Genomic DNA, 12,686 nt, shown 5'->3' with positions numbered 1-12,686 from the left:
ACTCAAAGATTAAAATGTCAAGAGTACAGGATGGAATCAAGATGCAATTTGACAAGCAGGAATACATTATAGCCAATGTAATCCTGGTGGTTTAAATTATAGGAAATATTATCAGGTGGTGAAGCTTCAATGTGGTGAAAAGATTTATAATGAGATATCAGTAAATGCTCTGATGCTGTTGAAGATAGATATCCAAAATGTTATTTGCAACAAATTCCAAAATTCAGAAAAACTGTAGAGTGTAGATGGGAAGGAAATTATAACATTGAATCACCAAGAAAGAGGATGGAAAATGAGGAGGATCCATTTATAACTCGAGAAGCTTTTGTGATTGTATATTTGTAAAGGTTGACAAAGAAGATAAAGAGGCAGAGGAGGCCTCAGCAGAAACCGCTGAAGGCAAGTATAGTGGACGAAGAGGAGCTTAGCAGAAGAAGAGTAGCACATAAGAGGGTGAGTCAGTGAAATCTTGGTGCTATACAAAAGGAAGAAGAAAAAGCCGCATTGCTTGAAGGGAAGTAAAGAGCCCTGAATAACGGCGAACCGAGTGAAAAGAGTGACAGCCAAGCTGCACATGTGAGATAATACTGCAAAATTTTAAGGGCCATTTTTATTAAATGTATCTCCATTTCATCTTGGACTTTAAACACATTTCACTTAGTGACTCCTGGCAGGTGAAATTAACATTTAACTGAATTATTCTAGCCAAGGATAATGTGATTTGCCCACCAGCTATTTTAGACATCTTTATATCGGCAGAAACAGTCGTCAGTTATAACGTTCATGCTAAAACTGTAGTAATAAATCATTAAAAAAAAATCAGCATTGCGAGCTCTTAGGAAATTGTGCACATTGTTTTTGATCCATTGGCACTCACATCTCAGAGGACCTCACATGGTCCACCAACACTGCTGCGCTGGTCAAGAAAGCACAGCAACGACTGTTCTCCCTGAGAACATTAAAAAAAAGACTGGTCTGCCCCAACAGCTGTTGACAACCTTCTACCGCTGCACCACAGAGAGCATACTAACATATGGCATCTCTCTGTGGTGTCTCAGCTGCACGGAGGCGGAGAGGAGAGCTCTTCAGCGCGTCGTCCACAGAGCGCAGAGGATTATTGGGACACCGCTACCAGCCTTGGCGGGCATCTACCACACACGGTGCCCCAGGAAGGCCATCAGCATCCATAAAGACTCCTCACACCCTTGTAATGGGCTGTTCGAACTACTTCCCTCCGGCAGACGTTACAAGGCCTTCTACGCCCGCACCTCCAGACTCAGGAACAGCTTCATTCCCAGAGCTATAGCAGCTCTGAACCGGCCCTGCTGAGTGCCCCCCATCCCCATGGACTGTCTCCCTCGGATGACCACGTCGCACAGACACATCTGCACTTAGTCTGTTTAGACTGTTTTAATGTTCTTTTTACAAACCATGTTCTCGGGGTATCTAAATCTAAATTTTATTATTAGTTATTTAAGTTATGACATCGGATGGAAGTGGATACCAAATCGTGTTGCACTTATGTGCAATGACAATAAAATACATTATTATTATTATTATTATAAAACATCAGCAAATTTGATGCTGAATTACATTAAAATGTCATTTTCTAAATCAGAAGCAAAATCTACATCAAGAAACTGGAGGAGAACCAAACTGCTCAAACAGTTCCAAGATATTATGTTCATCTTACAAGAATCTTAAAAAATACTAACGCGGTAGAAAAAGTCCCAGAGGCATAAATAAATGATGGGTCTGTCCCAAACATTATGGAGAGCACTGTACAGTGACCATTCAAGTCAAGTCAAGTCAAGTCAAGTTTATTTGTCACATACACATACGAGATGTGCAGTGAAATGAAAGTGGCAATGCTCGCGGAACAACAAAACATCCAAACAAATTATAAACACAATCATAACACAAATATTATTTTACATAATAAATAATAGAAGGAAAAAACGTTCTGTACAGTTAGTCCCTGGTGAGAAAGGCGTTTACAGTCCGAATTGCCTCTGGGAAGAAACTCCTTCTCAACCTCTCCGTTCTCACCGCATGGCAACGGAGGCGTTTGCCTGACCGTAGCGGCTGGAACAGTCCGTTGCAGGGGTGGAAGAGGTCTCTCATGATTTTGTTTGCTCTGGAGTTGCACCTCCTGTTGTATAGTTCCTGCAGGGGGGTGAGTGAAGTTCCCATAGTGCGTTCGGCCGGAACGCACTACTCTCTGCAGAGCCTTCTTGTCCTTGGCAGAGCAATTCCCGAACCAGATGGTAATGTTCCCGGACAAGATGCTTTCCACCGCCGCTGCGTAGAAGCACTGGAGGATCCTCGGAGACACTCTGAATTTCCTCAATTGCCTGAGGTGGGTAAGGCGCTGCCTTGCCTTGCTCACCAGTGCTGAGGCGTGTGATGACCATGTCATATCCTCAGAGATGTGGACTCCCAGATATTTAAAACAGTTTACCCCATCCACAGGATCCCCATTTATACTCAATGGAGTGTACGTCCTCGGATGATGTGCCCTCCTAAAGTCCATGATCAGCTCCTTCGTTTTTTTGATGTTCAAGAGGAGGCTGTTCTCCTGGCACCAGAGTGCTAGATCAGCCACCTCCTCCCAGTAGGCCCTCTCATCATTGTCTGAGATCAGGCCCACCACCACAGTGTCATTCATTGTTGTAAATGAATTCATGACAACATTCATTCATTACACTGAGCATGATGAATTAATTCAGAAAAGATATAGAACTAATATTTATTCGTTCTCAGGGCTCTCACTTAACTTTTTCCCCCTGTTGCCAGCTGGGCAACCTAAGCAGCTTTTTAGGTTGCAAATGACAGTTTAGGTGGTCATTTAAGACGGCTTGCATGGAGCGTGCAATAATGTGCTGGGATGAAGTGCGTAGTTACCAGTCGGAATTATGCTCAATGAAGCATTCGCATATTATTTCTGCTTCAAATAAAGTCAGAAACTAAACATATTCACCAATCAAGACATGATATATACCACAACGACATGAAGCAAAATTATAATGCAATATCTCAACTCTTTTTACACATTGCAATTAATGTAATTTCTATTATTTCTTTCCACTTCCAAACAAAAATGTGGTTGGATTATTCAGCGTATGAACAACCTGTGTCAATAAATCCTGGACCATGGTAACATATATGCTTAACCATGCACACTACAGATTGATGCAAGCATTTTTTCTGTGAAGGACTGAAAATTATCATGACATGTCCATAGCATGGGTCGTTATTGCTATCGGTACAGAAACACTCTCGCTTCCCACATAATTTATCCACAAAAAAAAATACAGGTTTCAAGGAAATTTCTAAAGGCATTTTATGATAATAGCTGTTATAACCGAATATACCCATCTGACAGGTTAAACATTACACTAACTGACAAGAGATGGCCAAATCCAAGATGCAGCAAATGTTCTTTTGGTAATATGTTTAAAGGTGTCAAAATGCCACATTACCGGACATTCAGATTAGATGTACGTGTTGTGAACAGCAATGAAGATACCCAGTTTGAACGCACAAGATTAAAAAAAAATTATTGATAAACGCTGTTTCCATCATTTCCACTTTAGAATTAACGTTAAAATTTCAACTGAAATATCACCTGACCAAATTTGTGATGTATTTGACCGACTGTAGAAGTAAAACCTGGACAAATCCAACGTATAGTTGTGAATGGTGCTCATTAAATAACTACAGTACTGATACTTCATATTAAGAGCATTGATTTGCCGTTAAAATGAATTCTGTAATAAACGTGTTTCACAGATGAGGTGATATGCTTTGGATCTTGGGCAGTTCCTTCTCTCCTCCATAATTTGATCATTGGAGGATGAATGGGGGGCTCAGTACAGGATGAATGGGGGGAAATCAGTAAAAGATGAATGGGGGAGAGGTGCAGAATAAATGGAGGGGGGATCATTACAGGATGAATGAGGGGATCAGTACAGGATGAATTGGGGGAGCAGGGCAGGATGGATGGGATGGAGGGTCAGTACAGAATGAATTGGGGGACCAGTGTAGGATGGATGAGGGGTGGCAGGAGAACCAATGTGAGGTGGATAGGGAGATCAGTGCAGGATGAATAGATGGGGGGGGGGGGGAAGGGGTAGATGGGACAGGGGATGTCAGTGAGGACTGAATAGAGGCGGGCATGGGGATCAGTGTGGGATGGAGAAGAGGGGTTTTAGGATAATGCGGGTGGAGGGGGGCGTACAAGAGAAGGAGAGGGTGGGGTGGAAGGTGCAGAGGAGGTTGGGAGGAAGGAAGGTCAGCGCTCCTTGGACAACACCGGCATCATCGCCCCACTGCCTTGGCCGTCCCTGTCCACCGCCAAGTGTAGCCGCCAAAGGGGAGGCAGTTGGGATCTTCTCGCCACCGCCTCCCTCCCTCCCTCTTCGGTTTGTTTTGAAAGCGGTTATCGCTGTTGGCGGAGTGGCAAGCAGCGGCCGCTATCAGGGCGGGCGGGGTGTGGGTGGATGAGGTGGAGGATGTGGAGCCGCTGTCGCTGCCGCTGCTGCTGTGCGGGGCCTGTCATTCGCTCCGACCCTCTGTCACCCCACACCTAGTATCTTTGCCCCGCACTACAGCCGTCGCCACCGCCGATACGAAACATCACATTCCTTTTCTCCAAAGATGCTGCCTGACCCGCTGAGTTACTCCAGTTTTTTGTATCCATCTTTGGTATAAACCAGTATCTGCAGTGCCAAGCCGGGCAAAATGACTCGGCATTTAGGTGGCCCGGCGGGACTTTAGGTGGCCATTGGCACCCGGGCAACCATTAATTTCAAGCCCTGGCTCTATATCTTACAAACCAGTTATCAATATTTTGAAACAGAGTATATAAAGTTAACCATTTGCAAAATCTCAAGTATTTTCTATTTTTCTTGTCATTCGAACACGCAGAATCCAAGCTGTTACAACACTAGTTGAAGCTCTGTCTCTTAATTCAACAGTAAATATTAGCATTCAATCCCTTCAGTTGTTTATACTGTCTACAGGTAACAGGCAGGCCATATGTTATTTTTGCAGGGACAGGAGATGGGGGAGGGGGAAAAGGATGATAATGGAGAATGTGACCATTTAGAAAGTAAATGGCTAAACAAATCTAAACTTTAATATGGCATGCCACTACAACAATTCATCAACGTTTAAATACTGATTGCAGGCTCTTTGCCAGTATATCATTATGGTCTAAAAGTTAAGTAGCGCACCAGTATACATGTTCTGGATGAGATATAAATTTGTAACAACCTTCATACCTTGTCTGCCAATGCCTTCAAGGACTCAAGAAATCTTGACCAAAAATCCTTAAAGAGAGGACGATCAATTTTTTTGAGGCTGTCTTTAGTACTCGCATCCACGCTGACATAAAGCTGAGTAACTGGCTCAAGATTTCTGAATGAAGAACAAAATTGGAGCACATTATTCTATGAATTACGCCTTTGTGAAAACAAGACTTTATCTTGTAACTTACAGTGCCCTCCATAATATTTGGGACAAAGATCTATCATTTATTTATTTGCCTCTGTACTCCACAATTTGAGATTTGTAATAGAAAAATCATAATTGGATAAAGTGCACATTGTCAGATTTTAATAAAGGGCATTTTAACACATTTCGTTTCACCATGTAGAAAGACATACAGGTTTGTTGGTAAACTGGCTTTGGTAAAGATTATGAATTGTCCTTAGTGTGTAGGACAGTGCTCGTGCATGGGGATCACTGGTCGACACAGACTTGGTGGGCCAAAGGGCCTGTTTCTGCGCGGTACTCTAAACTAAACTGCTGCGATTAAATTTTTGAAATTGAATTCAAAGTCCAGCTGACAAAAGATTTTTTTAACTTTTTTCTTTCCCTTGCTAGTTTTCAAATTGTCCAAGGAAAAATATTTTCAAGATTACTGTGCCCAAAATGTTGGTCAAACTGAAATACAAGGCAGTGGTTATTAATGCAATTCCCTCAATTCAATACAAACATGATACAAAGTTAAATAACATGAGGTGGACTGACAATGCCCAAGTTAGAAACACATGCCTGTGACTTGGATTCCACAGCTCAAACTACCGACTGACATTTTTTTTAAACATATCCATGTAATAAGTTTAAGATGTTTACCATACTCATCAATGTTTGTGAATGTACCAAACAAATCACTCAAAATACTTTTTATTAAAATATTTTTTCTTTGGTGAAGCTTCTAACCTCCAAATAGGATTTTAATCAGAATTGAAAATGACTGCATTGCGGTTAGGTTGTCAGTCTGTTGGTAGTGGGATAATTCATCCCTCTTGTGCTCACTGTTCTCGCTACCAGAGATTCTGTCTCAGTAGAGACTGCCACATTGATCAAGCCCACACCACCCTTACCCTCATCCAAATCAATTGCCTTTATTATGCTCCACATTTTCTCATTGTCTTAGCCTTTATCCAGATATGGCTACATTCTGGACTTAGAGTCATGTTAGGATTGTCTATTTTATTTTCCTGTCAAGATTCTTAATTACAATTTAGCATTACAACTGGTTATATTCCTTGGTTAAAGTAATGCTAGTTGGTTCCCGTTCCCGTTTTTTATATATTTTTTTTCCGTGTGTTTTTGTGTGTTCTTTATCATTGTACCGCTGCTGGCAAATTCATTTCACTTGCACTTTATGTGCAATGTGATGAATAAAACTGATTGTGATTGTGTGATTGTGAAAGTAGTGTTTAATATTTGTCTGAAAAAGGGTCTCGACCCGAAACGTCGCCCATTCCTTTTTGCCAGAGACTCTGCCTCGCCCGCTGAGTTACTCCAGCATTTTGTGTCTACCTTTAATATTTGTGGCCCTTGTTTGAAATCACATTACAATTTACCAATCCTGTCCCCTCCATCCACCTACGGGTAGTTTTATGGAGTTGGTCTAAATCTGTATTTGGTTTAGTCTGTTTGGCGGACACATAAATATATTAGCTATCTTTTTACATTCCTGTTTATATTTCATTCATTTTAACAAAATTAAACGTTATATGGTTTTTATTAACATTGGTGCTACAAACTGATAATTTATATAATGTATACATTTATAATTTAAATAATATATTCATTCTAGAAAATGAAAACTTTAATATCAATATCATTTTTATGACATTTAAAACAAGTGGTTCATCCACGCTAAAAGAAAATATGGGTGTAAAAATATAATCACTTTAACCTAATATCCAGCTGAATTCAAGAGAATGAACCCGCTACGTACAGTTGTAAATTAGATCAACTTTTTAATTTTCTTTGCAACTACTTTCAATTTTCTTTCCATTGTAGGTATTGTTAGGTCGGTTAAATGTCTATATTTAATTAATTGAATGCTGACCATGTTTTATTGGATAAGCACATCTTTCATGAGACAGGATCCAACATCAATTAAACCAAGTAACAAGTTGTAATTGATCAAAAAAAGTCCTATTTCCTTTTAATTTAATTTTTCAAAACCTCATCTATTAAGGGCTCCAATTTCATCCTCACCTGATTTCCTCGGGGAACTGGGCATTTGTTACGAGAAAACTGGAAATGTTTTGATGGTGCAACAGTTTTAAAAAGTGGTTGATTTTGGGGTACATGATCGGCTCTCCTACTAACGACAATGCACAGTGTTTCACCACCATGCCCTCTGCATAGCGTTCAGCTTTTACTCCAGGTACACCTGCAAGAACAACAGATACTTGAGTAAAATCTTAGCTTAAGAAACTAGTCATATGCTTGGAGTAATTGATCAGAATGTATTTCCTCAAGATATTGTTCAACAGTAAAAAAAATGAATTGAAAGGTATTATAACGATAAAAGTATAAATCATTTATCAACTGCATTTTAAACATAGTTAACATCTAAATTGTTTGTTTGTGTTGTGCACAGTATAATAAGTAACCTGGGTGTACATTTTTGAAAGATCCGATATTTGAAATCTTGATTATTAATCATCTTAACATTAATTTGTCCACTTATATGCTAATACACAGGCAAAACGACTATTCGTAGTTGCAGAGGTCGACTAAACAAAAGTCAAATAGTTTGCAAGGGTAGATGTTCTGAAGCCATTTTGAAATGCCACCAACATAAGATGGTATTCTATCAAACCAGTCATAGTTCAAACATTGTAACATTTACTTCAATTGAGCCCTGAATGTGGATTCTTTTCATGACAGATTTGTGGATTTTTTTAATGACATTATGGTTCTTAATCTGCTTTGGAACAAGTTCTATTATGAAAGCAATTAACATTGTGCCAAAGAACATAACCTTACGATGTTATCTGGATATTTATCTCTGTTCTGACCAGGTCATATCTATCCTCTGGTACAATGGAAACAGAAGATTTATTTACCTAAAGGATAGATTGAAGAAAGTCAACAACTCTTTTCTCCTGCCAAAGTAATTTAAAATAAAAATGAAAAACAGTATATTTCAAGAATGTATTTAAAACTTAATAGTATCAGGTAGATGCAGAGTATTTTGCCCAGAGTAGGTGAATCGAGGACCAGAGGACATAGGTTTAAGGTGAAGGGGAAAAGATTTAATTGGAATCTGAGGGGTAACATTTTCACACAAAGGGTGGTTGGTGTATGGAACAAGCAGACAGAGGTGGTAGTTGAGGCTGGGATTAACATAGGTACATGGATAGGACGTTTGGAGGGATATGGACCAAACGCAGGCATGTGGACTAGTGTAGCTGGGACATGTTGGCCGTTGTGGGCAAGTTGGGCCGAAGGGCTTGTTCCACAGTGTCACTCTATGATTCTATTAACCAGATTGTTTTCATATGTTTGGCTGATGGATTCCAAAACCTAGTCTAGGTCATGATATGTTTTTCCCAGAGCAATTATGCTATTAGCTGAATATTAAATATGCACTGAACATCCATTTGTAGGATGCATCCATTTCATTTTGTAATTGATATACTGCTATTTATTTTGCTTTAACAATTTTGTTTGTTTTTTTTGGGAATTGAAGACATTCTGGTATGGATTCAATGTAAGGAGTGTAAGTTCTTTTCGAAAACTACAGCCACAATTTTTGTTTGCGTGAATGTACACACGTGTGAAGGGTGACATTTGAAGCAAAACTAAATAGAACAAAGCTAAAGGACAAGATAAGAAATGGGATGATTGAAATTATGAGGTGAGTACAGAGGAAAATAAGTGGGTTGTTTGAATTGAAAAAAAATGTACAGGGAGTCAACAGTGTTGCAAAATTATCTCCGCAACACTTATTTATTGCAGTTCTTTGCTGTTACCAGAAAGTGCTACCAAAATACTATCTACACGTACCCTGCCCCACAAGATGCCCAAACACCGTTGACCATTGCAGCACAACCATCAAAGACGTCGACCGTTCCATTGCCTAACTGCATTTTGGTAAATGTGACAACCTGGTTGTGCTTCTACTCCCTGCTTACAAACAGAAACAGAAGGAACAGAAAAATGTACAGTTCTGGTCTGAAGAAACAGATGGGATCCTAGATGCCTGCTTGAGTCTGTGGACTCGAATGTATTCACGTATCCTCGCAACTCCCCAACCATCCAGTATTCTCACAACTCCCCAACCATCTATATTGAGTTTCTTCTCTCTTTTTCAACCCCTTAAATGGTTTCGTTATTGCAGCATTTACAGGTTATATTTTTGATTCAGGCAGAAATCTTCAGGATTTGAATAAGGTGAAAATAAAGAAGCATATTAATTAATCAACTTTGTTCAAAATTTTACCATCCTCATTTTTATGTATCAAAGAGAAATTAAAGAATATTTAGACAAGATTTGGGAATCGTTGAACACTGTGCAAAAAAACAATATATTCAAATTTCATTCAGAACTGTTCATATTTTTAAGAGCTGTTTTCCTATAGAACAAAATATATCAGAGAAATCTCAAAATAGATTTTAGAAAATTCTATACGGTTTTGGCATGATCGGATAAGTTGCATTAGCTTGTTATTGATAGATTTGTCTTGCAGGTCATCTTTGACTCACCGCGCACATTGTTATTTATTGTTTCCTCATCAACAGATTTACAGCTTCCAAATGCTTTTCATTTATTCATTACTCAACCATTTATTCTCATTTGTTGATCTTTTATTATCCAACTTCACATTTATAACATGTGGTACACTATGAATCAGGCTGAAAACTTGCACCAATAGAGACCTTCATGTTTATTTACAGATGTAAAAGACAGCTGACAATTGAATAATAATTGATATGTTTAGACTGCATGGAGTGAATTTATTTTCCAACACTAATTACTACTTTTTCCTGAATTTTATGTTTACCTCCTTAATGGATATTATATCTACACATACAAAGCAAGTGACATGTAATGATTATTAATATGTAAAAACATAACTTTATCAATAAATCCATACAACTCTCCTCAAGTGCTGCATATTGGGACCATCACTTGTTTTCCCCATTGTAACTACTGCATGTGCAATGCTGAACAAAGAAACTCCAGTGCAATGATGAATACATTAAACATTGTAGCCTTGTACCATTACAACACTGCCATCACTCTGCTGATGATTAAGAGTACACTGATGGGATGGTAATAGCTGGATTGAATTTGTCCTGGTATTTGTGTAGAGGACATACAAGCCATTTCATACATTGCTGGGTAGACGCCGGATTTGATGGACTTGAATACAGCAGTTGAGGAGAGTTGGATGGATGTATTGAGACGGTTGTGCTTTTAAGAATTAACCATCAAATGCCACTGACTTTGTGTGGCAGTGGTTGGAACAACTTGCCCAGAGGCATGGCTATATCCAGTGCTCTGTGATTTCTTAGTACCATGTGGAGAGGCTGATTTAAGCCTTCCAGTGGCACAGTTAGTGCAGCTGCTGCCTCATAACAACCCGGGTCTGTCTGGAGTTTGCACATTTGCCCTGTGACCGCATGAGTTTTCTCCAGGTCCTCCAGTTCCCTCTCACATCCCAAAGTCATTTGAGTCATTAGGCCACTGTAAACTGTCTATATGTGTAGATAAGTGGTAATACGAAGGGGGGGGGAAGGGTTGGCAAGTTGATGGAAATGTTGAATAAATAAAATTATGTAGGATTAGCATAAATGGTATGGACATGGTGGGCCAAAGGACCTGTTTCTGTGCTGAATGATTCTACAATTGCATCTATGATTGTGCCAATTTCAGGGTCCGGAGGAATAATCAATTCAGCACTTCCAACAGAAAATAGTTGCATGTTCTTAAGTTTTTTTTCCTTTCCACTTCCATGTTTGACCGTACTATGATCGATCTTGAGGACACAAATTAAAACGTATATACCTTTTCCTCTGACCTACAACTATCTTTAATTGAGTCACACCTGACCATCTTTTCGTATTGGAGTTTTGTGCCTTAAAGTGTTACCTGTAATGACAGTTCGTCAGAACTTATTTGTAATTGTTTATTTTTCGAGGAAAAATCAAGATGTGAACAGTTGATGGAATACTGGGTAAGGGAGGATATAAAAATAGAAAAGGCTGCAGATATTCATTGGGTCAGAACTGGGTTTTTTTTTAACAAAGTAAGAACGTTGAATTAAAATATGAGTAGAGCACAAAATCACTAAAATAATGCTGAGTATTTGGAAATACAAATATATCGAAAAGTGGTGTTATATTTTCTAGAACAGATGATGTTACGGTATAATTTCACAGAGATGCTCAACATTAAGAGTGGCTGGGGGGGGGGGGGGGGGGGGGGGGGGGGGGGGGGGGGGGAAGATAAAACAACGAGACAAGAAGGAACAGCAGATGCTGATTTACAAAAAAAAGATAATACACGGTTGGCTATACTGAATGGGATTTAGGTCCAACAGCTATATAAATCTGCAGTTTGTATTGTGCTTTTTGTATTCCTTTTAGAATATCCCAAGGCAAAAAATCACTTCTGAAATGTAGTCTGTTTCTGAGGAGGATAAACAGCGATAAAGCAAAAAAAAGATTCTGAGATTGTGAAATGCATTGTCAGATTTTTATTTCGTAAGTATGAACATTTTAATACTTAGGGACAGATAAAGAAGCTATTTGGAGGAAAGTTGTATGGATAGAAATGGGTATTTAGGATCAGTGTCCCTGCTCCTCGAAAGACTGGCTGAGCTGAATACAGATGCTATTCCAGACAAATGATGGAAATAAAACAAAAGCTGAACTGTCTCCTGTTCCTATGCCATCCATCCTTGCTAACCTGTCCCACTATCATTAACTATCAATATGTCTTTATCGACTTATTTCAAGCATGTGGTGCAACACAACCTTAGAAATTAATTGTGTCATAACCGGGTGAAGGATGGGTAAAGATACAAAGGAGGCATATCTCTTTCAATTTCACTCTTTTTTTCATTTTCTCTTTCTCCCGCCTCTATTCTTTTCCTTTCTGCTTATTTCACATCACCTTCTTCTTTCCTTTTTCGAGCTATATAATATTCTCTATCTCTATATTTCTTGCTTTTCTTACTGTTTTTTTCTACTATTAAATTTAAAATAAGAAGTTGTACATGAAATGTAATATGTTAATTATGTCATATTATTGTACATCACTTCTAATAAAAATATTAAATAAAAAAAACTTTAAAAAAAACTATCAAATATGTCTGAAGCAGGGTCTCGATCCGAAATGTCACATATCCATTTTCTCCAGA

At 38.9% G+C, this 12,686-nt stretch overlaps 1 protein-coding gene across 2 annotated transcripts in view; it reads right to left on the bottom strand.

The window, feature by feature from the left end:
• tyw1 (tRNA-yW synthesizing protein 1 homolog (S. cerevisiae)) overlaps window positions 1-12,686 on the bottom strand; it is a 117,036-nt gene that overhangs the window by 60,528 nt on the left and 43,822 nt on the right. For both annotated transcript variants that reach the window (XM_055658046.1, XM_055658045.1), the window contains exons 12-13: window positions 7,525-7,702; window positions 5,286-5,421 (exon numbers count right to left, since the gene is read on the bottom strand). In XM_055658046.1, coding sequence (XP_055514021.1) covers window positions 5,286-5,421; window positions 7,525-7,702 — 314 coding nt within the window. The remainder of the gene's footprint in view (window positions 1-5,285; window positions 5,422-7,524; window positions 7,703-12,686) is intronic.

The sequence above is a fragment of the Leucoraja erinacea genome, chromosome 28, assembly GCF_028641065.1.
Source record: "Leucoraja erinacea ecotype New England chromosome 28, Leri_hhj_1, whole genome shotgun sequence".
Taxonomy (NCBI): Eukaryota; Metazoa; Chordata; class Chondrichthyes; order Rajiformes; family Rajidae; genus Leucoraja; species Leucoraja erinaceus.
Note: the sequence above shows the minus strand (reverse complement) of the source record. Positions and strands in the feature narration are given on the sequence as shown.